General features: G+C 42.0%; 1 protein-coding gene across 6 annotated transcripts in view; it reads left to right on the top strand.

The window, feature by feature from the left end:
- The window catches only part of LOC125351785 (kalirin), a 439,002-nt gene that overhangs the window by 216,590 nt on the left and 197,258 nt on the right, over positions 1-25,154 (top strand). For all 6 annotated transcript variants that reach the window (XM_048346787.1, XM_048346788.1, XM_048346789.1 and 3 more), the window contains exon 5: positions 2,961-3,473. In XM_048346787.1, coding sequence (XP_048202744.1) covers positions 2,961-3,473 — 513 coding nt within the window. The remainder of the gene's footprint in view (positions 1-2,960; positions 3,474-25,154) is intronic.

Raw genomic sequence — 25,154 nt, forward strand, 5'->3', positions numbered from 1 at the left:
ATTTACGGTAGCTGGGTAATGAGTAATTTTTACTTTATTTGTATTTTTATTTTCTTTCAAGAATGACGAATGATTTTTATAATCAGAAGAACAACACATTTTTTAAGTAAATTTTCTAGAGGGCATATGAATTCCTTGAGAACTTTTAATAGCAACACATCAAATCAGAGAATTAAACATCCTTGTTTCAGCCAACTTTGAGCTGTTATCTTTCTCTTTGTGTATATATGCATGTGAGTGTGTTCCTATGTATGTGTACACACATACATGTGAGTTTGAACATGTATATGTGTGTGTATGTGTGGTTGTGCATAGGAATGTGTTGTAAAGTCAGAACTGTTTTTAATCTTTTATCAGCTTCTCATCAAAACTATTATCTCTGAGGGCCAGAAGTGCCTGTGTATAGGGTGGTGGGCCCAGTTGGCTACAGTTGGAGTAAGGCGAATGACAAAATCACTTCATTGAGAGAGTTCTCACTCTGTAAATAATCCAAGAAATGTGTCATGGTATAAAACCAGCTAACAGTCCTTTTGTCTCACTGCTCTACTTAATGGCAGGAGTCCTATAGAGAAATGCTTTGAATATTTCTGGCTCCTTTCTACACTAGTGGTGACAAGCCCATGGAATTTATAAGCTGAAAAGATTGGAAAAAATATTTCCAATAAATCTCCAAACTTTTCCTTCAGTGTAGCTACCCTGTACATTCCTTCTCCCTTGCCCTTCAAACTAAACTAGCATAGCTCTACCTTCTAAACCAGAGATATAAGACATAAAGCTAGGGTCCTTCCCCTGAGGTGGGATTGAAAAGCACTATCTTGTAAACAGCAGAATCCCCACTGCAGACTGGGGCACAAGTGTACAGGAGGGGAGCACGGGCTCATTTCACAGCAGACACTCCGTAACTCCTGGGGACTTCCTGGAAGTGGTAAGCTGAGCTAAATTTCAAGACAAAGTGCTGTGAATAAGGTTTCTTGGGATTTACTGTTCACCAGTGCACCAGGGACCCTATACATGCAGATTCTGGTTTTATGCAGACGACGAAGTGTCTAAGAGTGAGTCTGGTAGATTTCCGTTGTTTGTTTTTACTTTATTTTTTATAGTACTAGGGTTTGAGCTCAGGGCCTTATACTTGCTAGGTGCTCTAACAACTGAACCATACCCTTACTGCTTAAAATTTTTTTCAAGTATGGTCTCACAGCTTTGCCTAGGGCCCATCTCAACCTATGATCCTTTGGCCTCTTGCTCTAAGGTAGTTTGGCTCATCAGTGCTTGCTACCACATCTGGCTTGATGGGCATCTGGCTTCAAACTGTGATCTTTCCAAGTAGCTGGGATTATGGGCATGAGCCATCATACCTAGCATGAGTCCACATTATTCACAAGCTCCTAGGTGATATAAATGTGTTTGGTCCATAGGCCAGAACATAAGGATCTAGATTGTCAGGGATTTGTTACCTGTTGGGTACACATTAGACTCACCTGAGAAGTTCTTTTAAATGACCCATGTTCAAACTCTACTCCAATGGAATCAGAATTCCTAGCCATCAGTTGTTTATTCAATTATAGTAAACAGTCAATTTTGAGAACCACTGGTTCCAGAACAGCCTTTCTAGTTATGGCAGATCCTTCCTCTGTCCTAGGAGAGGAATGGAGGGAAAAGGGAAGAGATGCTCAAAGCATCAAGACTTGGGGACAAACTGCTTTTACAAATTCAAGTAGTGATGCCACCCTTCAGCACATCCTGGTGAACGCTCACAGGGATAGAGAATGTATGTCCATGAACTCCATGCCCAGCCTCCTGTGTACTTTCCACGCATGAACATTTAATCACAGCAAGCACTATGAGAGCGATCAAACAGGTTGAGTATTCATTTAAAATGACTAGTACGGGCAGTGTTTCAGATTATGGAATATCTTAACGTTCTTTACTGATTGACCTTCCCCGGTGGAACAGTTTTTATATCTGAAACCCAAGGGCTCCAAAACCCATGCCAGAGCAAAGATGTTCGAACTGATTTATCTCCACTATATAACGGGTGGCACCAAATCTTTGAAAGGCTAGTTTCCCCAGGTCATGTAGTTAGTTAAGTATAGGGCCAGAACCCAAACCCAGATATTTCTTTCATAGTTTCTCCTTTGCCAGCAAGCATAGAAGCCTGAAACCTTACAGAAAGGAAAGAGAACAGGTGTTTGCCGGCGAGCCAGGTGGTTGTCTGCACAGGATGGAAGCTGTATCTTAGAACTATTAAAAAAACAGATTGCCCTTCCTACTGCCTGGTTTTCAGTTAGTGTTTTTTGTTTTGATTTGTTTTGTCAGTATTGGAGTTTGAACTCAGGGCCTTGTACTAGGCCACTCTACTGCTAAGCCACACCTCCAGCCCTGTTGTTTTGCAGATTACTTTTGAGATAAAGACTTGCTTCCTGATTAGGCATGCACCTGAACTACAATCTGGATATTTTAGGCTTTTCATAGTTGTTGGAATGGCAGGTGTACAACATCATGTCCTGCTTTCTTCCACTGATATGGAGTCCTATAGACATTTCTGCTCAGGCTGGCCTAGAACTACCATCTGCCCAGCCTCAACCTTCTAAATAGCTAGGATTACAGGTGTGAGCTAGTGGCACCCAGTTTTAGGTCAGTTTTTCTTCTATATTCTGCTTCAAGTATCTGAATCCATGTTTGGTATAAAGACAGCCTTTCCCTATATATGAATGTGGGCAGGTGGAAAGACCTGTGACTTAGTCATCAATCTGTAGAAACTGCTGACCTTGACTGATCCTGACCAGTTGGCCCTGTGATCTCACATACTCCCTTTCCTAGGCAGGCTATAGTCATTGCTATGTGGGCTTATCTTGATCTTTCTCTTTGCCTTTCTCTCCTCCTGCCTATTTCTGCCCTCATTCTTTGTTCTCATATTCCCCCACACCTTTGAGTCTCTTTCTCTGTTTTTAATCTCCCAGACGAGCATGGTATCCGTGGAAGGCCTTACAAAGCTGGTGGACCCTTCTCAGCTGACAGAGGAATTTGATGGCTCCTTGGATTACAATCACGAGGAGTGGATCGAGCTGCGACTTTCCCTGGAGGAGTTCTTCAACAGTGCAGTGCACTTGCTCTCACGCCTTGAGGACCTACAGGAGATGCTGGCCCGGAAAGAGTTCCCTGTGGATGTGGAGGGCTCTCGGAGGCTCATTGATGAGCATACACAGCTCAAGAAAAAGGTGCTGAAGGCCCCAGTGGAGGAGTTGGACCGAGAAGGGCAGCGGCTATTGCAGTGCATCCGTTGCAGCGATGGCTTCTCAGGGCGCAACTGCATCCCAGGCAGTGCCGACTTTCAGAGCTTGGTACCCAAGATCACCAGCCTCCTAGACAAGTTGCACTCCACCCGGCAGCACTTGCACCAGATGTGGCATGTGCGCAAGCTCAAGCTGGACCAGTGCTTCCAGCTACGGCTCTTTGAGCAGGATGCTGAGAAGGTAGGAAGAGAACAGACTCAGGTCAAACTGCAGTGGGGTGAAGGAATCATTTTTTTTTTTTTTTTTTTTGGCCAGTCCTGGGCCTTGGACTCAGGGCCTGAGCACTGTCCCTGGCTTCTTCCCGCTCAAGGCTAGCACTCTGCCACTTGAGCCACAGCGCCGCTTCTGGCCGTTTTCTGTATATGTGGTGCTGGGGAATCGAACCTAGGGGCCTCGTGTATCCGAGGCAAGCACTCTTGCCACTAGGCTATATCCCCAGCCCGAAGGAATCATTTTTTAGGGAAACTAATGGAAGTTACTAATCCAACTTCCTGACTCATGGTGGTAGAAGTTTTGTTGAAAACTTTTGTGTGTATGTGTATGCTGGTCCTGGAGCCTGAACTCAGAGCCTGGGAGCTTAGGTTTTCCTTTTAGGTTTTCACTCAAGGCTGGTGCTCTACCACTTGAGCCACACCTCTACTTCTGGCAGCTTTTTGCTGGTCATGGGAGATAAGATTTAAGGGCTTTTCTGCCTGGGCTGGCTTCAAATCCTGATCCTCAGATCTCAGCTTCCTGCATAGCTTGGATCATAGGCTTGAGCTACCAGTGCTTGGCTGAAAAATACTTTTGTTTTTATTTTTTTAAGGTCTAGGGCTTTACCACTTGAGCCACACCTCCAGTTCTCCTGAAAACTTTTTCAAGTGCTTGTTATAGCCTGTCTAAGTTATTTTTAGCTATATATTTGTCCACTGATTATAGGTTGTTTGGGGAGTTTGGGGTTTTTTTTGTTTTTAGTTTTATCCTTATTGGGGATTGGACTAAGGTCCTCACACTAGCTAGGCAAACACTCTTATCATCTGAGCCATGTTTTTCTTGGCTTTTAGTTTGTTTCTAGATTGGATTTCATGCTTTTTACCTGAGCTGTGCTTGGATTTTAATCCTCCTCTATCTACCTCCTAAGTAGCTGGGATTGCAGATGTTTACCACCACCATGCCCCATCCTTAAGTTGTTCTTACAGTTTACACTAACATAGTATTTAATATGTACCATGCACTGTGTGTATATTACCTTATTTTAATACATATAAGTGTCCTAAGAGATAAGTAGACTATTATCATCCCATTTTACTGATGAAGAGACTTTAGTGATGAGGAAATTTGCCAAGTTAGGAAATGTAGGCTGGCTGCAAAGTCCATGCTTTTACCAATGCTGTCTACCCTCCTTCTCTACGTGTTCATAATGAGTGGGTCAAGGTGCTATCAGTCACTGTAGCACTGAAAAAGTGACTGGTCCTGTAGTGGAATATACTACTGACAAAAGACTCACCCATGTAGAGTCTTATTCTGCACAGTCCTTTGGTTCCTATGAGGCATTTGGTTGGTCTCTCTTGATATGTAGAGAAACAAAGCTTTTTGATCTTGGGTCTACAATGGCAGTTTTCTGTTTCCAAGACCAACGGTCTCAGGCTGGAATGTGTCTTAGTGGTAGAGTGCTTTCCTAGCATGCATGAAGCCCTGGGTTCAATTCCTCAGCACCACATATATAGAAAATGCCAGAAGTGGCGCTGTGGCTGGCCTTGAGCAAAGGAAGCTCAGGGACAGTGCCCAGACCCTTAGTTCAAGCCCTAGAACTGGAAAAAAAAAAAAAGTCCAAGCCTCTCATTGCCATACCATTTCTTTTGGGGGCACTTGTTGTCACATAAGACATTGTTTTCCCAGCAGTGCATTTGCAAAACTTTCTCCTTATCAGGAAAAAGTAAGATATGAGCAAGTGAGAGAGAAGAATGGCATCTAGATTCTGTCTAAGCTAAAGAAGATAAAAAGAAGAGTTTACTGCCATCTGCCCTTTAAGAGGAGTGAAATGAGCTCCCTTTGATCCATTTTCTCTGGGTGCCTTGTGTTTAAATGCATAATACTATTATTAGAAATACTATGATATTTCTCAGTAACCGTCAAGTTTTATGAACAGTATGATGTAATAGTTTTGTGTCTTTCTAGGCATTTTAAAGTGATAAAATGAAGATATGAAACTTTCTATATAATTATAATACTAATTTATGCACAATGGGAAGAAACTTTAATGTTAATGATTTTGTTAACTTACCATTAATTGTAATTTTCTGTATTTTTTAATATTTTCTAATCACAAGAAAATTAATCTGTGTCATTTTTAATGCATATGTATTCTTTCTACACAGAAAATTTGAATCTCACTTGTATACATTTTGGGGATAGATATGTGAAGGAGTTTTCCTGACCTTACCCAGGGCCCATTAACCAGTAGCCTAGCACTGGGTCTGATTGGCCTGGCTTGCTTGTAAGGGGCAGCTTGTGCCATAGAACCCCATGAACTGCCCACTAGTAAAAATAAACCAGGCCAGGAGTCAAATGTTCTATGAATGCAGAAGCAAGATCCTGTGATCAGTGCTTGGAAGGTTTGAAATACTTCCTGTTTATTTGACATCTCTTCTTTTTGGGGTCATGAATCTATTTTGAAGCCCCATATGGGTACCTCTTTCAGTGATCTGGAGACAGAGGTACTTATGTCTGCCTAGCTGTGTTTTAGATTTTGAAACCCTTCAGGATATCTCTGAAGTTCAAGGATATCAGAAACCTTCATGGAACACAGATTATGCCTGTCTCAAAAACAAATCCAACATACCTTAGCCTCGGAACTCCCCAGGTAGGTAAGGCTGTCTAGAGCCAGACAGGTTCCATCAACTGTGAAGTAACTGCTGCCGTTCATATACTCTTTTAATTCCTGCTTATAAGAATGGTATGGTAGGGTTGGGATTATGACTCAATTGGTAGAGCACAAACCTAGTGAGCATGAAGCCTTGAGTTCAAATCCTGGTACCTAAAAATATCCAAACAACAACAAAGCAAAAACTAACAAGCATTGTATTGTGTATTGATGTCTAGTAATAGAAACTCAGAGAAGAATGGTGGCTTGCTCTAGATCAACATTCCTGGTTAAACAGGACCGGGATTTTAGTCTGTCTTCAAAACCCACCAAAGCTCTTATCCAGTAATTCTACACTCCCTTTCTCTCATCCAAGGACCTGCCTCATGTTACCACTGAAGACCACCTATTAGCACCCAAGTTCCCTGTCCTGCACTCTGGTGATCCTAGTACCCATTCTTTAACAGGGGCTTCTTGTTCTTTGTAAGCCATTGGCCTCTGGGCGAGTGAAGCCTATGGACTCCTCAGAATAATATTTATAAATGTACAAAACAAGTATATGTGCCTTCAAAAGCATCTGCTGAAATACAGTTATTAAGTTTGAAAATGTCAGTAACCTATGTATTCCTTTATTAACATGTTAAATAATCAGATTAGCTTTAAGTCTAATAAATATCATAATTTTGACATAGTAATAAGCAAAATCCATAGTTCAAGGCAACATGCCTGATATGAAATGGAAACGTGTGTTTTCACTGCTGTCAGGACATATAGTTAACATTAATGTAGTTTATTGTCTGTATACATAATGGAAGGGAATGCTGTAGTGAGAATATAGGTATTTCTTTCCCTATCCAGGTTATGATCCCTGATTTCTGTTCATGAACTCTATTAGATCCCTGTTTTGTGGTGTGCTTAGACCCAAAGAAGAAACGTGTATATAAGTGTGTGTATGTACATGCAGAGATGAGTGTGTATGTGTGTAAAGAGAGGTGGGGGAGGGAGGGAGAGGAAAAAAAAAAACATTAAAAGCAAACCAGAGAAGGATGAAGGGAAGAAAGCAGCTCAAGAATATTTTGGCATTGAGTCAGTGGTGAAAATGCTGTTCAAGGTTGACCCTGCTGCTGCAGAAAATGCATTGGGTATGGGGCTAGGGAGAAAAAGTCATTTCAAGTTGCTTCCAAATTAATTTAAAATACCTGTGCAAGCTGAATGCCTCAGTCTTTGGCTTATTTGGTGTTTTGGAAAGGGGGTGAGAGGTGATGGTTTAGAGTAAGCATAGTATATGTAGTTCCACATCTAAACAAGAGCATGAGGAAATAGTTCCTGCATGAGCCATGTCTCAGCCTGGGGGGGTGGGGTGCTGGCGGACTGATAGAGGCCTCTAACTCCACATCTGGGAAGCTCTTGGCAGTCAGAGGAGACTAGTGACCTTTCAGCTTCTATTTTTGTAACAGAGGTAGATACAGCATTTCCTCTAGCAATGGGATGCCAGTATGCCTCCTAGGACTTGCATGGTAGGCCAATGCTTCCCACTTACCAAATGGTCTTGAGGAGTAAAACTTCCACCACCTTTCCTGACCCCTATAATGGCCCCCTGTGTGTTCCCTGTCTTAGAGATGGTTGGAACAGAGTCATTTTCTATCCCAAGTCAACCTTCAATGAGGAGGGACTCTTGTTTCATAGTAAATCTTAGAAGAGTCTACCCATTCATTTAATAATCAATATTGACCAACTGTTATGAGCCCAGACAAGGCACTTGAATAGATCAGAGTTCCTGTCCCAAAGCAGTTTGACATCTAATAAAACAAGCAGATACATCAGTACCTATTAACTTATTTATATTTTTAAACATATATGTTGAGGTATAACTGATATATATATAATATATTATATATAAATAATCAACTATACATATTTAAGGTATACAGTCTGTTGAGATTGGACATGTGCATATATGGAACTATTGTCATAATCAAGGTAGTAGATCACCCACACCTCTCAACACTCCCTTGTTCTTTGTGTCAAATTATTTATTCAATGGCTGCTAAGCACAGACCCTGTGTTAGGGAGTTCCCAGGGAATAAGAACATCATGGCTTAGCTCTGATGGGGAGGATTAAGAAACCGTCTGTGGGAGTGTTGAGTAATTCAGAGATGACTTAAGTAATACACTGTGTTAGAAGCTGAGGCACTGCTGCCTCAGCCTGGTACCCTCGAGTCTCTAGGTAAATGGCTGTCCAGCACTGTGTTCATAGAGCACAGGCTTGGCTGCTGCACATTGGCCTGGCATAGATTGTAGCTCTCTGCACTGGTTTATTTCACAGCTGCATCTACCTACAGCTGCCCCATTGAACCCCTTTGTGAGGAAGCTGTCTGCCCTACAACAACAAACCATTTCTAAAGAGAAGGGATGGGCCTCATCATTAGTAGGGACTATATGTGGCATCTAAGATCATTAAGCAGACCCATTGTAGATGTGTCTTTAGGAAAGGAAAGTGTGGGTGCTGTTCAGTGGATAGCTTCATTCCATAGGTGCCTCGGGATATTATATTACTATGGTAGAGCTATAAGGGACCTTGTAGTCAAAAGTCTACTTTTCACACATTGTAGAAACCTCAAGCTTCATCATATGAGACGATTGTCATCTCACGATGGCCAACTAGATGTAAGTACAATGAGACATATCAGAAAATACTAACACTGCCCTGCCATTGACCTTCTGACCTGAAAAAGGTTCTGGAATCTCCAGTCTTTACAGTATAGGAACATGCTTAGATGAGCCTTAGCACACAAATATTGCTGAAACCTTTTCTCCCCTTTTCTTCTCTCCCTCTCTCCTTCCCTCCCTCCCTCACTCCCACCTTTTTTTCATTGCTATTGGGTCTTGAACTCAGACTCTTGCTCTGCCAGGGCCTTTTCTGTTCACAGCTGGTGCATTACCATTTGAACCACACTTCTACTTCCACTTTTTGCCTGTAATCCTAGCTTCTCTGGATGCCACAATCTGAGGGTTCAAAGCCAGCCAGGGCAGAAAAAAAGACTCTTATCTCCAATTTATCATAGAAAAAGCCAGAAGTGGAACTGTGGTTCAGGTGGTATAGTACTTGCCTTGAGCACAAGGAGCTCAGGGACAGTGCCCAGGCCCAGAGTTTAAGCCCTAGACCCAGCAAAAAAGAACAAAAAAGAAAGAAAAAAAGTATCCTGGGTTTGTCTGCCCAAGCTGACTCTTAATCTTGATTGTCAGATCTCAGCTTCCTGAGTAGCTAGGATTACATGCATACCACCAGTGAGTTCAGTGAGCATCTTAATTTTTAAGCACCTTCCTGCATGGTAAAATTCTGTTAATATGGAGCCATGTCCATGAAGAAATGGAGCTGTGGTGAGAAGCGCTTAGGATTTGTCCCGAGGAGCTTCTTATTAGATGCAGAATTTATGGGGACCACACAAGTCACTAGACTGTGCAGTGCCCCTAGGCAAGGCTTGAAAAAGGACCACATAGATCAAAGTTGGGTCATACCTGATCGGTCAGGGCAAGGGGAAGCCTCCATAGGGAAAAGTCTCTGGAAAAACACTATCTGTCCTTGAAGCAGCCACAGAAGCAAAAGATTCTCAGGAGAGGTGATTGTCCTTGTACATCTAAGATATTTGTTACCTGCTTTGCATTATAGCTAGGAACACATTTGTCTTGTTCTTTGCTTCATGCTAGAAATACTTCCTGTAATCTGTCTAAGAGACATGTGTGCATTTTGTGTGTTTGTGCTGGTGCTGGGGCTTAAACTCAGGGCCTAGGCTCTGTTCCTTAGCTTTTTCATGCAAAACTATCATTCTACCACTTGAGCCACAGCTCCACTTCTGACTTTTCGGTGGTTAATTGGAGATAAGAGTCTTATAGACTTTCCTGCCTAGGCTAGCTTTAAATTGCAATCCTCAAATCTCAGCTTCCTCAGTTGCTAGAATTACAAGCATGAGCATATGACACCTGGCCATTTTAAAAAAATGTAGAATTCTGTGCAAGCAAAATAATGTTACTTTCCTGTTAATTACTATGAGAAAATAGGGGAGTACTGTGAGTGATGGGCAAAAGGCCACTTTGCTTATGTTTTCTGGGGTTTGCATATCCTGTTAGCTACATTAGCATTTCAGGACATCCCCAGGATGCCATGCTACTGGGCAAAGTCTCAACTGCTATTTCCTGCTCTCTTCCTTCAAGGTATAAATAGTTCTGATCACTCCCTAGAGCCCAAAGCAGGACCCAAAGTTTCATCCTGCCTGGGAGGACCAGAACCAGTATGGCCAGTCATAGAGACATTCCACTGCCTCTCCTTCTATCCTGGCCACTGGCCACTTTTGCTTCGCTTTTCTTCCCCATATGTCTAGTACCCACACCCATGAGCCAGCAGTAACCTCGCTCTATAATCATTCATCAAAGTGAAGTGCCTTTGTAGTTACTACAATACATAATATGTTTTTGAATGTCAGCTTACAAAGTGTTCTCACACCCATGACCTTAGAGGTTTTTGGACCAAGCCCTTCCTTTTGCATAGAAAAGTTGGACTCTGAATAGAGAGAGACCCAACAGAATCAATGGGGTAGCTCATCAACTAGTTTCCAGATTGCCTTCTGTGATGAACAGACTAGGTAGGCATGGGTCTGAACCTTGGTTTACAGATGGGAAAGTGAAGGCTTGGTGAGATGGACAGGTTTGTCTGGGATAGAGCCAAGAAAGCTGCATAGAATGTTGGCAGTCTACTCAGAGTCCTGTGCTTTTTCCCCTTGAACACACACACACACACACACACACACACACACACACAGAGTCACGTGCACATGCACCAGCAAACATACACTTATATAGCACACCCATACACAGCCTGTTTGGGGGAAGCTTCTTGCTATGCAGGAAAGACAGCTAAGTATGCTAGCATCCTAGCAGGTGGCTGAAGGACTTCAGAGTGTGTGCTGTGGGTAGGGGGAGGGGTGAGAGTGGAGGATAGAGGTCAGTTGGCATGTGTCCTGACCACTGCTGAGGTAAAAGGGCAATCACTGGTCAGGCCTCTAGAGGGCTATGCCAAATCTTGGTGAAATTCAGTTGCCTGAGCCTTTCATGTTGAGAGGGAATCTGCAAAGAGCTTTAAGCTTTGGGGAGGCCAGAAGGGCAAGGTCTTTACTGGGCAGTTTGTAATTTCCTGCTTTTTTTGGAAACAAGTTCTGGTGCCCTCTTGTTTCTGGCCTCCCTCCTCCTACCCAAGGTCTAAAGTACTGAACCCCTCCACCTCCTGTTGACTGAGCTCAGGGCAAGGAAGTGTATGTGTACCCCACGCCCTGACACAGAACACAGTGTCCTGAATTACTTCCAGCCTGCTGGTCCTGGGAATCTCTACTTACTTTTTCTCATTTCCTCCCCTTGCACATTAGAAACACTGGATTCCAAAAATAATCCAAGTCACAATGTTCTACAGGCTGTATGTGAGAGTGTGTTTCCCTCCAAAGCTGTTTTCTCCCCCTTACATCCTTTCTCTCTCTACTTTCTTCCTTGGCCTGCATTTCAGCCCCATTTGCATCCTGAGCAGAGCAGGCTGTCTGAGGAGTGTAGGTGTGGACAACAGCTGAGGGGAGAGTTGAGAAGGTTCCTCAGGCCTGAGAGACATGGCTCTTCCTATAATCCTGTCACCAAGCTGGGGGTGCAGACTCCCAAACTGCTGTAAGTCTGCCTTTGCAGCCTGTACTTATGAATGAACTCTGGTATAGAAAATCTGAAAGACACAGTCACACAGACACAGACACACACACATACACACACACACACACACACAGCATAATGAAATTCATCAAATATTATTTGAAAGTGTAAGGGAAGAGGAGAAGATTTGGAATATGGTAGAGGGGGTGAGTTTTTTCAGAAGTATACTATGTACATGTATGGAAATATATTAATACCCCCTCATATCACAAGTATATGTTAACTCCAAAATATAAATCAGTTTAAGAGTCTAGTCAAAAGTAAGAAGTGTGTTGTGAGGGGCAGACGTTGAGTCTGCTCTATATGGGATCCTTTGCCAGATGTTGAGGACTATATCCCAGTACTTTTACCTTGAGCATTGGATGTAGACAGTAAAGGATATGGATGCCCTTCTCCGGACCCTGTAAGAAAGAGATGCCAAAGAAATAGTAACTGTTTGGTTCACCAAAAGGAGACTGCCATGTGGTTCAGGCACAAAAGAGTTTATTGGGAGGAGGGCAAACTGCTGGTTCGCACAAGATAGAGGGTGCCAGGGGTGCAGGGGGGAACTAATGATGGAGATTGGCTATCTAAGGAGAGGGTGGGAAGGAGGTGTGGTGCAGCAAAGACCTCAGATGCTGGGGGACCTTCCACTCTTCCCCCACTCCAGTGTGCCAGTTACCTGCATTACAGTACTGGGTAGGATCTTCTAGGGAAGGGGTCACATGTGAAGGAAGGGAAAACAAAGGGAAGGAGCCATTTTTCCCAGGCAGACCTAACAGTAAGCGCTCCAGTGATTGTAACCTAAGTTAGTTAAGACATCAAGGTTCTCTCTCACTTCCTAAGCTAGGAGTAGGATTTGGAGCTGGGGTGGGGAGAGGAGGGAGCAGGGGGCGGGGGGGGGGGAGGTCAGTGTGCATGGGAGAAAGAGCAGAAGACGGTCCATACTGAAAGAAAACATGTCAGTTCTGCCACATGTTTTTAAGCCAGCAGAAAACACGACTCTATAATCATTTATCGAAGTAAAGTGCCTTTGTAGTTACTACAATACATAATAGGTTTTTGGATGTCATTTGCCAAGTGTTCTCAAACTCAGGAGGTTTTCAGAGATAGACTTGAGTTGCCCCATCCAAATGAGTTGGAGAAATGCATTTCAGGGGCCGAATCTTTCTTGTGGGACACCGGCAGTGTGGGGGAGTACAAACTTTATCCTCAAGTTAGCAAACCTATGCTATGGTATGCAAAGGGAGGAAACCTGGTTCTAGTTGGAATTCCAGAGAACTTTTTCCCCATGTCTCCATCCATGTTCCACAAGAAATACCACTCTCTCCTTCCTATGCTCACCTCCAACCTCTCCCTAGTAAGACAGTAAGACAATAGTAGGACAATACGTATGTGAAGGAGAGACAGACAGACAAGAGTGGGAGACAGATGTGATGAAAGGAGACATGCCCTTTCCTGGTATAGAGGAAAAATAGGTGGGATGGCTGGTCCCGCCCCAGGGTTCTTGACTTGCCTGATATTTCCCTAGAAGGTTGACTTTGTCTTAAGGTGCCAGAGGAGATACAAACCAAAAGGATCTACAATGGTGACTAAAACTAGACTTGTGAATCTATCTCCCACCACTGAGATTGTCCTCTTCTGGGCTTTTATGTTCTACCTTCTCATACTTCATACTTTGTTGATGTTACCCCCACTCACTGAGAATACCTGTTCCATCTCTGTTATCAGTTGGAAGTACTTTTTCACAACTCTGAATATCCCTGCAGCCCCTTAATTCATGGTGTCATGCTGGCCCTGTTCTACCCATGTCTTTTGGCTATATGCTTATAGTTGGCATATATAGCTATATGCCTGAACCCAGTTTAGGCCGACCTCACTTCCCCAATAATATTACAAATTCCTGGAGGAAAGGACCAGTAATTTTGATAACTCTGAGCTTTCCAGATGTTCATAGTGTCAAATAAATAGCAGGCCAAGGCACGTTCTCGGGTAATAGAGCTAAACTTTTTAGCACTCCGTTTGAGCTTGCACAAGAGCACCATCTACTGCTGAGAGATTCAGGTAACTCTTCTCTAAGGCCCTCTCTGTTTGACAGTGAAGTTTTAGCATGTTTCATCTTGCATTGGGGGTGATTCTTAGGCAGAAAACCAGTATTTGTCCTCTGAAACAAATCCAAGTGGGAGGTGCAAAAGGAAACGGTCAATCCCGAAACCTCCAAAGGAAAGAAAATTAGACCAGATGACTGATGGGTGTCAGGGAGGAAGAAGAGTGAAAGTAGCACCAAAAGCTTTGTGTTAGGATGATAGTGACAAGAAAGGGGTAGAAACAATTCCCACAAACAGTTGGAGGAATGATAGATAATCAAGTGAAACTCAAAATGGAATTTTGAATAGAAGTATTAAGGAAGATAATAGTAGAGGTATGAGTGAAGATTGCTAAAGGTATTACTGTATACTGGGGGGCGGGGGGCGTGCATTTCTGCCCTACTTGTAGGGACAACGGGCACTACCTAAACCACAGGGACTCACCTTAGTCCTGTAAGTAGAACTGTTAAGGGAATGGATGTTAATGAAGAGTGGTTGGGCCCCTCATCCAGAAAGTACTTCATGAGCTCTGCTCACTCTACTTTGCCAGGAAAAGTTTGGAAGACAAAAACATGACTAAGAACCTCCTTGTGGATATGTCTGACTCCCTGCATGGCCTCACACCTGCTCTGGTCCCATTTGATCCCATTGCTGAGGCTGCTGTTGATAAAAAAGAAAGAAGGGAAGAGGAGCAGGGTGTATCTTCCTCAGCTCTTTGAAGTCAAGCCTACCTCACACAAAGCTTGACAGCAGAAAACCTCCTCCTCCTCTCAGAGGGGCTTCTAGAAGGATGACTGCTTCCCCTTCAGCCCAAGTGGAGTGTTGTTCCCAGATGTGCAAGAGATTGGCACAGCCAGTTTTAGGATGTGTGGGAGGACTGGATGAGAACATCCAGCAGACACTCCATTTTTGCAGTAATAATAATAGTTCCCATTCAGTGAGTGTATCCTGTATGCCAGGAACCTTCATCAGTTCATCTAAATTAACTTGCCAAAGGCCAGGTCTCAGTAGATGCCTAAATTTAGCTCTGGGATAAAGTTGGGCAGTATTTTCTCAGCTTGGATTAAATAGGACTTGACCTCTTCAGTTCTACATTTTGGGAAGTGAGTGCAGTACATTCCTTCATTCTGTTTCTGAAAATAGTTTATCAGCATTTGTGGTTTAAATGGGAGGAATTTGGCCATTCGGCATCAATATCTTGAGGCTGACTGGGCTGACTCTTGGCTTGGCTGGTCCTGCTTCTCAGCTGCTTAACTTGCTGGCTCCTGCATGACTGTTCCTTCCCCACAGGAAAGCAATGAACTTCTTGCCAGTACTGAAGCAAGTTTGGTTCACCCAAGCACATAGGCTTGGAAATAAAATGCAAAACACAAACACAAGAAACAAAACTCTGCTTAAAGCCTAAAAATATTTATATTATTAATGAACTTGGTGAGATTTTTCATCACTTCCCTAACACAAGGAGGGCAAGAATGAGGAGTGAGGCCTTCTAAGGCTTAACAGAAGCCTGTGTGTCTCCAGGCTGGGCTGTGGCTCATCTGTCAATAACAGGGTGTGATTTTGAACATGAGGTTTGCAGCCTGAGTTTCTCTGATTAGAAAACAACTACCTTTACATGACTGTGGTTTACCCTGTCAGAACCAGGAAGGTAGGAAGGAACTAACTACAGTTAATGTCTGCTGGGCATCACACACTGTGCCGGGTATCTTTTGGGTATTACTGTCTTTCTCTTCCTCGTCTCACATTTTGCAGGGATTGTAAGAAAAAAAAGTGGGGAGAGAAAGTGAGAGCAGAGACTGAGAGTTAAGAAGTCTATAACGTTCTTGCTGATTTTGGTTTGTGAGGTGCCTGGCTAGCTTAGGCTACTCTTTGTTTTGAGTGTGTGTGTGTGTGTGTGTGCACGCGCGTATGTGTGTTTGTGTGTGTACATGTACTAGTCATCCAGTTTAGGCAGACCTGGCATTATCACCCCTCCTCAATGGCTCCCTATTGCTGCTAGATAAAGCCTCAGTTCCTTGTGTTACATGTTTTCTCCTTTAGGACTTTGGCATAAGCCCCCAGACCTCTGCTTAAGGGATGCTCTCTCATGAATATGATCTTTCCATCTATACCTCCTCTACTTGGCCAAATCCTATTGTCTTTCAAGTGTTCAGGTGTTGCCACTTTCTGGAAGTCATCCACATCTTTTCCTACCTCTGCCAAGTTGGAGACTTCTGCGGTATGGGTCTATGGCATACACACTTCTTTTAGTACTTTTCACGTTTTGCTGAAATTTGCAGGTTATCAAACACATTTGTCTTTTTCTTGATAGACTTCAACTTTGGTCTTTCCTCACCAGCCTCTAATCTAGTCAACAGGGGAATATTTAGCTGCAAGAAACAGAAATCTGCATTGATACTGGCTTAAATATCAAGGAAATTGATTACTTCACAATTTAAGTAGATATTCAGAGACAGAGTGAGCTTCAGAACTGATGAAGCTGTGCGAGCCTGTCATCCAGGATCTCTATCCACTGTTCTGCTCTGGAACTTGTGGTTCCAAGGTGGCAGCTAGAAATAAGAGAGCAACAGGCTTCATGGTTCACCCAGTGAGGGAGGTGGAGGAAGGAGGGTGGGTGAGCTAGTCAGATGCTGGACTCTTTTTCCCAGAAGCCCAAGCATCTCTACTCAGTTTCATTGATTCATACTGGCCCTGAACCAGTAAATAACAAGGGAAATGAAAATATCATGATTGGTCTGAGCAAACCATCTAGGGTGAAATGGATGTCCAGTATACTACTCCAGAAGGAACTTTCTGAATGCTAATCATGTCCCAGTTTCTTCTTTCCCCTGGAATTTAATAATGCCTGGCCTGTACCTGTTATTCAGTAGTCACAAATTAATTAGACTAATTTAATTAATTAAAAATAAAATTAAGGACTGAGTGTTTGGCAACACTTGCCTCATTTCAAGTATACAACAGGCACATGTACTGAGAGGCCCCTTTGCTGTACAGGCAGGTGCAGAACATGCTAATCATTGTAAAAGTCCTCCTGGGAGAGTGCTCCACAAGACCTCAGCTATGTCCCATATCTCTTCTGCTCTGTTCTACATTCTATTGCTTTTCTGCCTATGCAACAGTTTTGTATTGATTCATTTTCAAGTTCACTAATCCTATTTTCTGTATCTATTCTGTAATTAAACTTACCCAATAAGATCTTAAGTTCAACTACTGTGTTTTTGCAATTCTAGAACATCCATATAATCTTTTCCCCCCTCTGGTACTGGGGTTCAGGTCCTCACACATGCTAAGAAGTGTTCTACTACTGAGTTTTGCCCTTAGCTCTTCTTCACATAATTCTTTTTGCAGATACCAATTCTGTTGCCATGTTATGTCTATTTTTTCCCTCCCTGCTGTTCTTTGTTTTGTTTAAAATATTAATCTTAGTTATTTTGAAAGCTGTGACTGCTAATTCTTATCTGGATTTTCTATGGGTCTACTTGTTATTGACCAATTATTTTTGATGATCAGATGCGTTTTCCTGTGTCTTCATATGTCTCATAATTTTCTTTGTATACTGGATATAATGGATGGGGCACTATAAAAGTCTTGATGAATTATCTTTCTCTAAATACTGTTCTGTTCTAGGATTCAGTTTTGTCCTAGGGCTCAGGTAAATCAACCAATAGCAAATCATCATGACTTTGCTGAACCTCAGTATAGGCTTTACCACCGCCACTTTTCATCTTTCCATTAGTCCTAGGGTATATTCATTCTGAAAATGTAGCTCTTACTCCCACACCCTGGTCTTTCTGGGATCACAACTACAGACCAGCAGTCTACATCAAAGTCTCTTTGCATGGTTTGAGTTAAATTAAATTTCTCCAGTACTGTGTGACCTCCAAAATTTCTCATCAGTTCCCAGTAAAACATACCTCCCATATCTATTTTCTTTACACTTTGGGGAGTCTTGTCCTGCATATGCACAGCTTAGGATTTTGCCAAGAAGCCAATGGAAATTGTAATTTCCATTAGGGCTCGTCTCTGCAATTTCCTTCTCTTAATATCCTGTCACCCAAATCCCAGGCAGTTTGCCAGCTCTGAACTCTAATCTGTTTTTCATGCCCATCAAAACTATAGATGTTGTCTGCTTAGCTCCTAGTCCTCTTCCCACTGTTTGAAAAATGCCACCAAAGAGAAATCGGGGAATGAGATGGCTAAGAGTGCATATTTCTTTTCCCTCGAGGATCATGGGTATATACTGCTTATTAGTTAGTGCTTTCAAATGGATTATAGGTTGTATAGTTGAGTCTGATGCAAATTACTTCATCCTGGACATGAGTTTCTATGTGAACATTTAAAAAAGGAATGCAGGATATCTGGGCTCCAGTGGTGCATACCTGTAATACTAGATATTCCAGGCTGAGATCTGAAGGATTCCAGTTCAAAGGTGGTCCAGGCAGAAAATTACACAAGATTGCTTCTTCAAAATAGCCAGCAAATAACAGAGCTGAAAGAGTGGCTCAAATGGTAGAATGCCAGCCAAGGAAGCAACATAGCAGAATCAGCTGGGGAAGCTCCTCTTGAATCAATATCTCAAGCACAGGACCCAGGAAACCATGGTTTCTAAGAAAGCATTTCAGATTGTTCTGAAATAAGACTAGGCTTATGAAGTACTGTCATAGACATTGGAGGGGTGAGCTTAAAAGAAAGAGCTACCAGAATAGGTTCCTTTGATTAAGGAACACATTGGGAGAAATTGAGGATTCAATGTTGAAGACTGGGAATAATATGGAGGCAGGGGTGTAAACATTTCTGCTAGGAAATGATACAATTACTACTGTATAGGAGTGGAATAAACGTTGGATGAGGTGTTTGCATGGCAAAGAATAAAACAATTGAGGTAGAAAGAATGCTTTGTATGGAACAGTGTTGTGAAATAATAGGATGAGGCCAAACTGAGGAGTGGGGTTCTTTAAGAAGATTGGGGTTTGTTTTATAGATTAAAAGCAATAGGGTTTTTTTGTGCGTGTGTGTGTGTGTGTGTGTGTGTGTGTGTGTGTGTGTGTGTTGTCCAGGAGCTTGAACTCAGAGCCTGGGTGCTTTCCCTGAGCTTTTTGCTTAATGCTAGTTCTCTACCACTTGAGCTATAGCTCCACTTCTGGCTGTATGGTGGTTAATTAGAGGTAATAGTCTCATGAGCTTTACTTCCTGGACTGGCTTGGAACTGTGATCCTCAGATCTCAGCCCCCTGACTAACTACATTTATAGGCATGAGTTACTTGCTCAGTATTTTGTTTCTTTGTTTGTTTGACTGACTGAGAGAATGACCTAGTTAACAGCTTCCTGAAGCAGTGAACTTGGTTGGGGCAGATGGTTTGACCAAGGGACAGAATGGAGTCAAGGAGACAGGTAGGGAAGTATTTACAGTTATAGGCAGGAGACATTGAGGCATGAGCCAGCATCATTGTAAAGTAATGAGTATAGCTATTTGAAGAAACAAAGAATAAAATGAGTTCTGGGGGATGAGATGAAGTCATAGGAAATAAGGAGAAAGTAATAGTTTGGATAGAAAAGACACAGCATGGACATAAGAAAATCACAGTTCAAGCCAGGCTCAGGCAACAACAACAACAACAAAAGGCATGGTGGTACATATCTGTAAACATAACTATTTGAGAAGTGGAGGTAGGAGGATTGATGTTTGAAGCTGGCCTGGGGAGAAAAAAGTGAGACTGAAAAATAACTGAAGCAAAAAAGGACTGGAACATGGTTCAAGTGGTAGAATGCTTCCGTAGCAAGCAAGAAGCCTCAAATTCAAATTCTGGAACCACAAAAGGAATATGAAGAAGAGGAAGAGGAGAAAAAGATGAGGCACAGCAGCTTGGGATATTGATAGAATATCAGGAGGATGGGCCAGGTGTTCACAAGGTATTCATAGATACCATGTGACTAGAGAGTCTCCGATTTCTGTGTGCATTAGGGAGACAACTTAATAATGCTTTAAAAGCATGGGTTTTAGAGTTGTGGAAACATAGATTTAAGTCTTCAGTATGTCATCCTGATGGAGTGGCCTAGCCCACATTATTTGATCTCTCTGAATTTGCGGTGATGCATTTGTTACCTCTTAGCAGTACTGCAGGATTGACACAATACCTGTGAAGTTCACTGTATCTACCCTGAAATATATTTATTCTTGGTATTAATCTGGAAAATTGTAGTTAGAGGGCATCCTGAAAAAGGAGATTGCGTGAGATGGATGCTAGATTCTAAATTGACCTTCGTCATTTATAATCTGTGTGATCTTAGATTATTTTGCCATTTGCTACAATCATCCTTCTTATCCATGGGAGATTAGCTTCAAAAACCTCTAAAGATAAAAAGTATAAAAATCTCTACATGCTCAAAACTCTTATAGTAAGGGGGAATGAGGGACGAGGTAACAAACAGTACAAGAAATGTATCCAATGCCTAACGTATGAAACTGTAACCTCTCTGTACATCAGTTTGATAATAAAAATTTTAAAAATCTTGTGGTAAATGTCATAATAATTGTATATAACCCTGCTGTATACTATATATCATCTTTAGATTACTAACATGTATAAATGCTATGCAAGTTGTTGCTATACTACATTGTTTAAGGAGTAATAACGAGAGAAAAAAGGCTGGATATGAAACAAAAAAATTTAAAAGGCTGGATATGATCAGTACAAGTATAGTTTTTTTCAAATGCTTTTGGTTCATAGTTGGTAAATCTTCACATTCAAAACCTCAGATGCGAGCGGTAACTCCATTGAGTTTTTTAAAGCCATATTTAAAATAGAATCAACAATACTTTCTTCATAAGCATTAAGACAAGGCCTATGTGAGATAAACTAATGAAGTATTTGGCACATAAAATAGGAAGCACTATTAATATTGTAGAAGCTTAGGGCTGGAATGAATTTTCACATGGACAGGACTGATGACTCAAGGACAGAAGGCTGAGGGACATTCTTTAGACTGTAGGAGGGGTGTAGGGGGCACAAAGGGAAACCATGAAAGGGCAGCCAGAGAGAAGGGAAGCAAATCTGGGTAAGTTGCAGGAGTGTTGGAAGATTAGTATGTTTTTGTCAGGCTGAGACTAGACTTGGGGGTTTGAAGAGAGAGTTCAATGTGTGAAGTACTAGTTCCCTGTAGAGACCCTGCTGTGGATAGACACTGTGACAGCAGGGGAGAAAACCTGTCAGGTCTGCAGAGAGATGGCCTGCTGATGAGCAGGTCCTGGCCAACAGACCAGCTAGGTAGAGAAAAACCACATCCCATTCTGCATGAGAGATAAAGACTTCAGGAACTTGGAAGCAACTGCTTTTCATCATGTGTGCAGATTTAACTAAATCAGTAAAGCAGATTCTATTAAAGGTTCTGGGGTAAGATGTGGAGGAAATACAAAGGCAGCAGAACACACTTCTAAAAGATTGGCGATGAAAGGCAGGAGAGAATGAATGAGCACTGAGCTCAGTGGAACATGTAGCAACCAAGTTCAGAACATCAACACCATAACTAGACTTTTGAGTTTGTATCTCATCCCTGTTACTTAGTAGGTATATGGTGCTGGTCAAGTTAATTAATCTCTGAGCCTTAGTTATCTAAGGTTAACTATAGAGGTGTTTAATAATTCAGAGATAATTATGAGGTTTTTAAGGAAGAATTTAGCATCTTAATATATGTTAAGGTACTTAGAACTGTGCCTGGCACATTGTGAACATGTAAAAAGTATTTGCTGCTGTGATTTTTTCTGCCATTACAGTGTGGGTGTTAATGGAGAGACATAGATAATGAGCAAGGAGTATGGAGAAGGGCAAGACAAAGAGAGCTATAGTACATGGGTTGAAGAGAAGACACAGAGAAATATGAGGATGAAGAAGGGGAAGACTGGAGATGCAGTACTTTTGTCAATATAGGGTGGCTATAACTTACAGGCTAACACCTACCAAAGAATCTTCTTAGTTGCTACTAAATGTTCAGACTACTAGACAGCCACTGGCAGTTGTAGTCTGCTGAGAACTACTTAGGACAGGATCCACAGCTTGCTTGAAGAACAAATCTTACAACAGCCTAGCTAGCTCAATTGCAGAGTTCACCAGCTCAGATAAGGTGCAGAGATAGGTCTGTATTGGGCACCTACCAACACTGCCATTGCTTCATGGGAGCTAGTGTGTCTTTGTGACAACCATTGGCACAACTTCCAGGGTCCCTGCACAGGACACACTAATTATGAGGATCCCACCAAGTATTCATATTTCATCCCAATCTAGGTACAATTTGCCAAGCAGGGTTTTGTTTTTGTTTTACCATTTCATCATTACTTGGCAAAATGTTGGCACTTGCCATGTTTATCTGCTGTTGGGAAAACATAACCTAGATGGTAACTGGAGGTCAGGTTACCACTCAGAAAAGGAAAGAATTTTGGTAACCCTTTGCATGCTGTGGATATTTGGTTGTGTTTCAGGATTATTCTAGATTATGAGCGACATGTAAGGTTAGATCTCAGAGCTGAGATAAGGGACGTGAGAGTTGAAGGTAAAATTGGATCAGCAGTAGCCCAGTTGATGAAATTGTCTGGCATCTCAGATCATTACTGAGCATACAGTGATGGTTCCCCCCAGGTAATAAAGTTGACCTATTCTCTCTGGAGCAGACTTGATTTATGACAAAAGACAACTTCATTTAGACAATATACACAAGTATGTAGGCTGCCATGCCAAAAGCATATAGGAAAAAAGCAGAACTTAGAGCACCTTATATCCTTCAGTAGGTATTTATCACACTTGCAACCTGTCAGGCCAGTGTCCCAACTGTCTTCCTGCCTGCAGGTTTCAGTGTAATGATGACCTGGCATCCTCTCATCCTGCAGGGCTTGTGGTATACAGGAAAAACAAGACCTAAGCTGTCTATGGTGAGGGATTCTTGGAACCTGAAAACTTAGTCCTTGATATTTTCTCTGTTTTTGTTTTATTTTGGAAAAGTAGGGAAGCTCAGTGTCTTGAGAATGGATCAATGAAAACCAGAGGCTAAAAGGTCTCAAGGGCCTGGGTAAGAACACATATATAGGGTTTGGGTGTTGCCCTGTTTGCATAAGAACATGAGTCCCAAGATCAGGCAGAGTTCCCATGAAAGTAGAAGTGTGAAACCAAGGAAATGTCTCTGGTTCACAGGTGCTTCTAATTTTCAGGCCTCTCATCTTTTATCCAGGGCCCCTCCACCACATCATTCTAGGATTGCATTTCTGAGTCGTGTTCAGAAAGGACTAAGCTGTTTCTGAATCCAGGACAAAGTAGTTCCAGTAGGATTACAGGAAAAACTGTATTTTAATAGGAATCTCTCTCAAGTGAAAAACTGTTAAGAGCCAAAGGAACTGAATCTCTAATAATGACAGCTGGACTATGGCAGAGAGGGCAAGTAAGGCAGTGATCTTGTGAAGCCTAAGGTCTTTACTTAATTTTCTTGCTCTGTGGTCAGCCAGGAGGGAGCTACCAGAGCCCTCAAGCAGAACCTGAAGAAAGTGCATTGGTCTATGAGACTTGTGTGCCAAGAGGGCCTCCTGAGTGTGTGAGAGATGGGTACTTCGGGCCATATCTGTGCATTTTCCTATGGTCACCCTGGGGGTACCTCTCTGGATGGATGAACTATAGATGTGTTTGAGTATGAGCTACTAGTGTGATTCCAATTTGCCAGAAGATTTTGTAGTATGAACCTATGACAGCTTTAAATCCACATCTTTCAACTGTTCAGGGTTCTAAACAAAAACATTTGGGAATACGTATGATACCCTATGCTCATTGCATAGATATAAAAATCCATCATGTATCTAGCACTTAGCAAAGCATGTTTCTATCCACCATCTCAACCTGGTACCCTCAGATTCAAGTAGTATAAATGGTTACCCCTATTCTACAAATAAGGAATTGAGGTTCAGACCACGATAAAATGTGTGAACGTTTATGCGGCAGCCTATACTGATTTGAATCCTCAGTTCTGTGTAGTCTAACATGCATAAAACTTTATTTTGCATTTGACTGGACATCTTGTTTCCCAGAGCTAACAAGAAAGTTGTTAATGTTGTGTGGAGCACAAGATTTCACAGATTACTTCACTGTAGCAACAAGATACAGATATTGATACTGAAGTGTTCCTATTTAGGCAAAGGAAGTCCACTGGTTCTCTTCTGCTTTTCGTCCTCCCTTTTTAATAGGACTGGAGTTTAAGCAGGTGCTCTATCACTTGAGCCATGACCCAGAATCTGTTTCCTCTGAGCCATTCTGGATCACAGTCCTTAGACCTGGAATGACAGGTGTGCACCACTGTCCCCAGCTTTTTATTGGTTTTTATTGAGATGGGGGGTCTCACAACCTTTTTGTCTGGACTGGGCCTCGAACAATGAATGATCTTCCCAAACTCAGCGTCCCAAGCAGCTAAGATTGAAAGTGTGAGCCAGACTTCTGTCATCGTAATCAATTTATTGAAGTTGAATGTGACCACCTTTAATTCCAATGTAATCCATAATTAAAGAGTATAAAATACTAACAGTAGATAGTAAAAGGTTTGAAAGTTAAAAAAAGAGAAATCAAGTGCATTTGCTAAATTTGGCAAATGAAGGAAAATAAACAGAAGGTCTCTACTTAATATCCCTGTGCTATGAAATCGTTTATGCTTTGCCAAAATGAGAACAGAACAATAATAAACTTACCTCCTATCCTCATCTTTAAAACAACAGAAAGATTTCTGTTTATTTTCCTAATTTGCATTTAAATAGATTCCTTTAACATTTACTATTTATTAAGAACCAGATTGTGTCTTTTTTTACTGAATGCTAGCCAGCATAAATACTACCTAGGTTAGTTACAAAGTATGAAAAAAAATGAAACATCTTACTTAATGAAACAAAACTATGTTAGCATCAGACAGATATACATTATTGAGACATGAACTTTCCTGTTGAAGGAATTGTTTGGTTATATTCCAACGTGTGTGTGTGTGTGTGTGTGTGTGTGTATGCATTTGCAGCTCTAAGAAAAAGACATATAAAAATCTGATACCACTGTTGAAATATTTTCTATTCCTTTCTTTCTCCCTTCCTTCCTTCCTTCCTTCCTTCCTTCCTTCCTTCCTTCCTTCCTTCCTTCTTTCCTTCCCTCCCCCCCTTCTTCCCTTCCCTCCCTCCCTCCATTCCTCCCTTCCTCCCTTCCT

Source organism: Perognathus longimembris, chromosome 5 (assembly GCF_023159225.1).
Source record: "Perognathus longimembris pacificus isolate PPM17 chromosome 5, ASM2315922v1, whole genome shotgun sequence".
Lineage (NCBI taxonomy): Eukaryota > Metazoa > Chordata > Mammalia > Rodentia > Heteromyidae > Perognathus > Perognathus longimembris.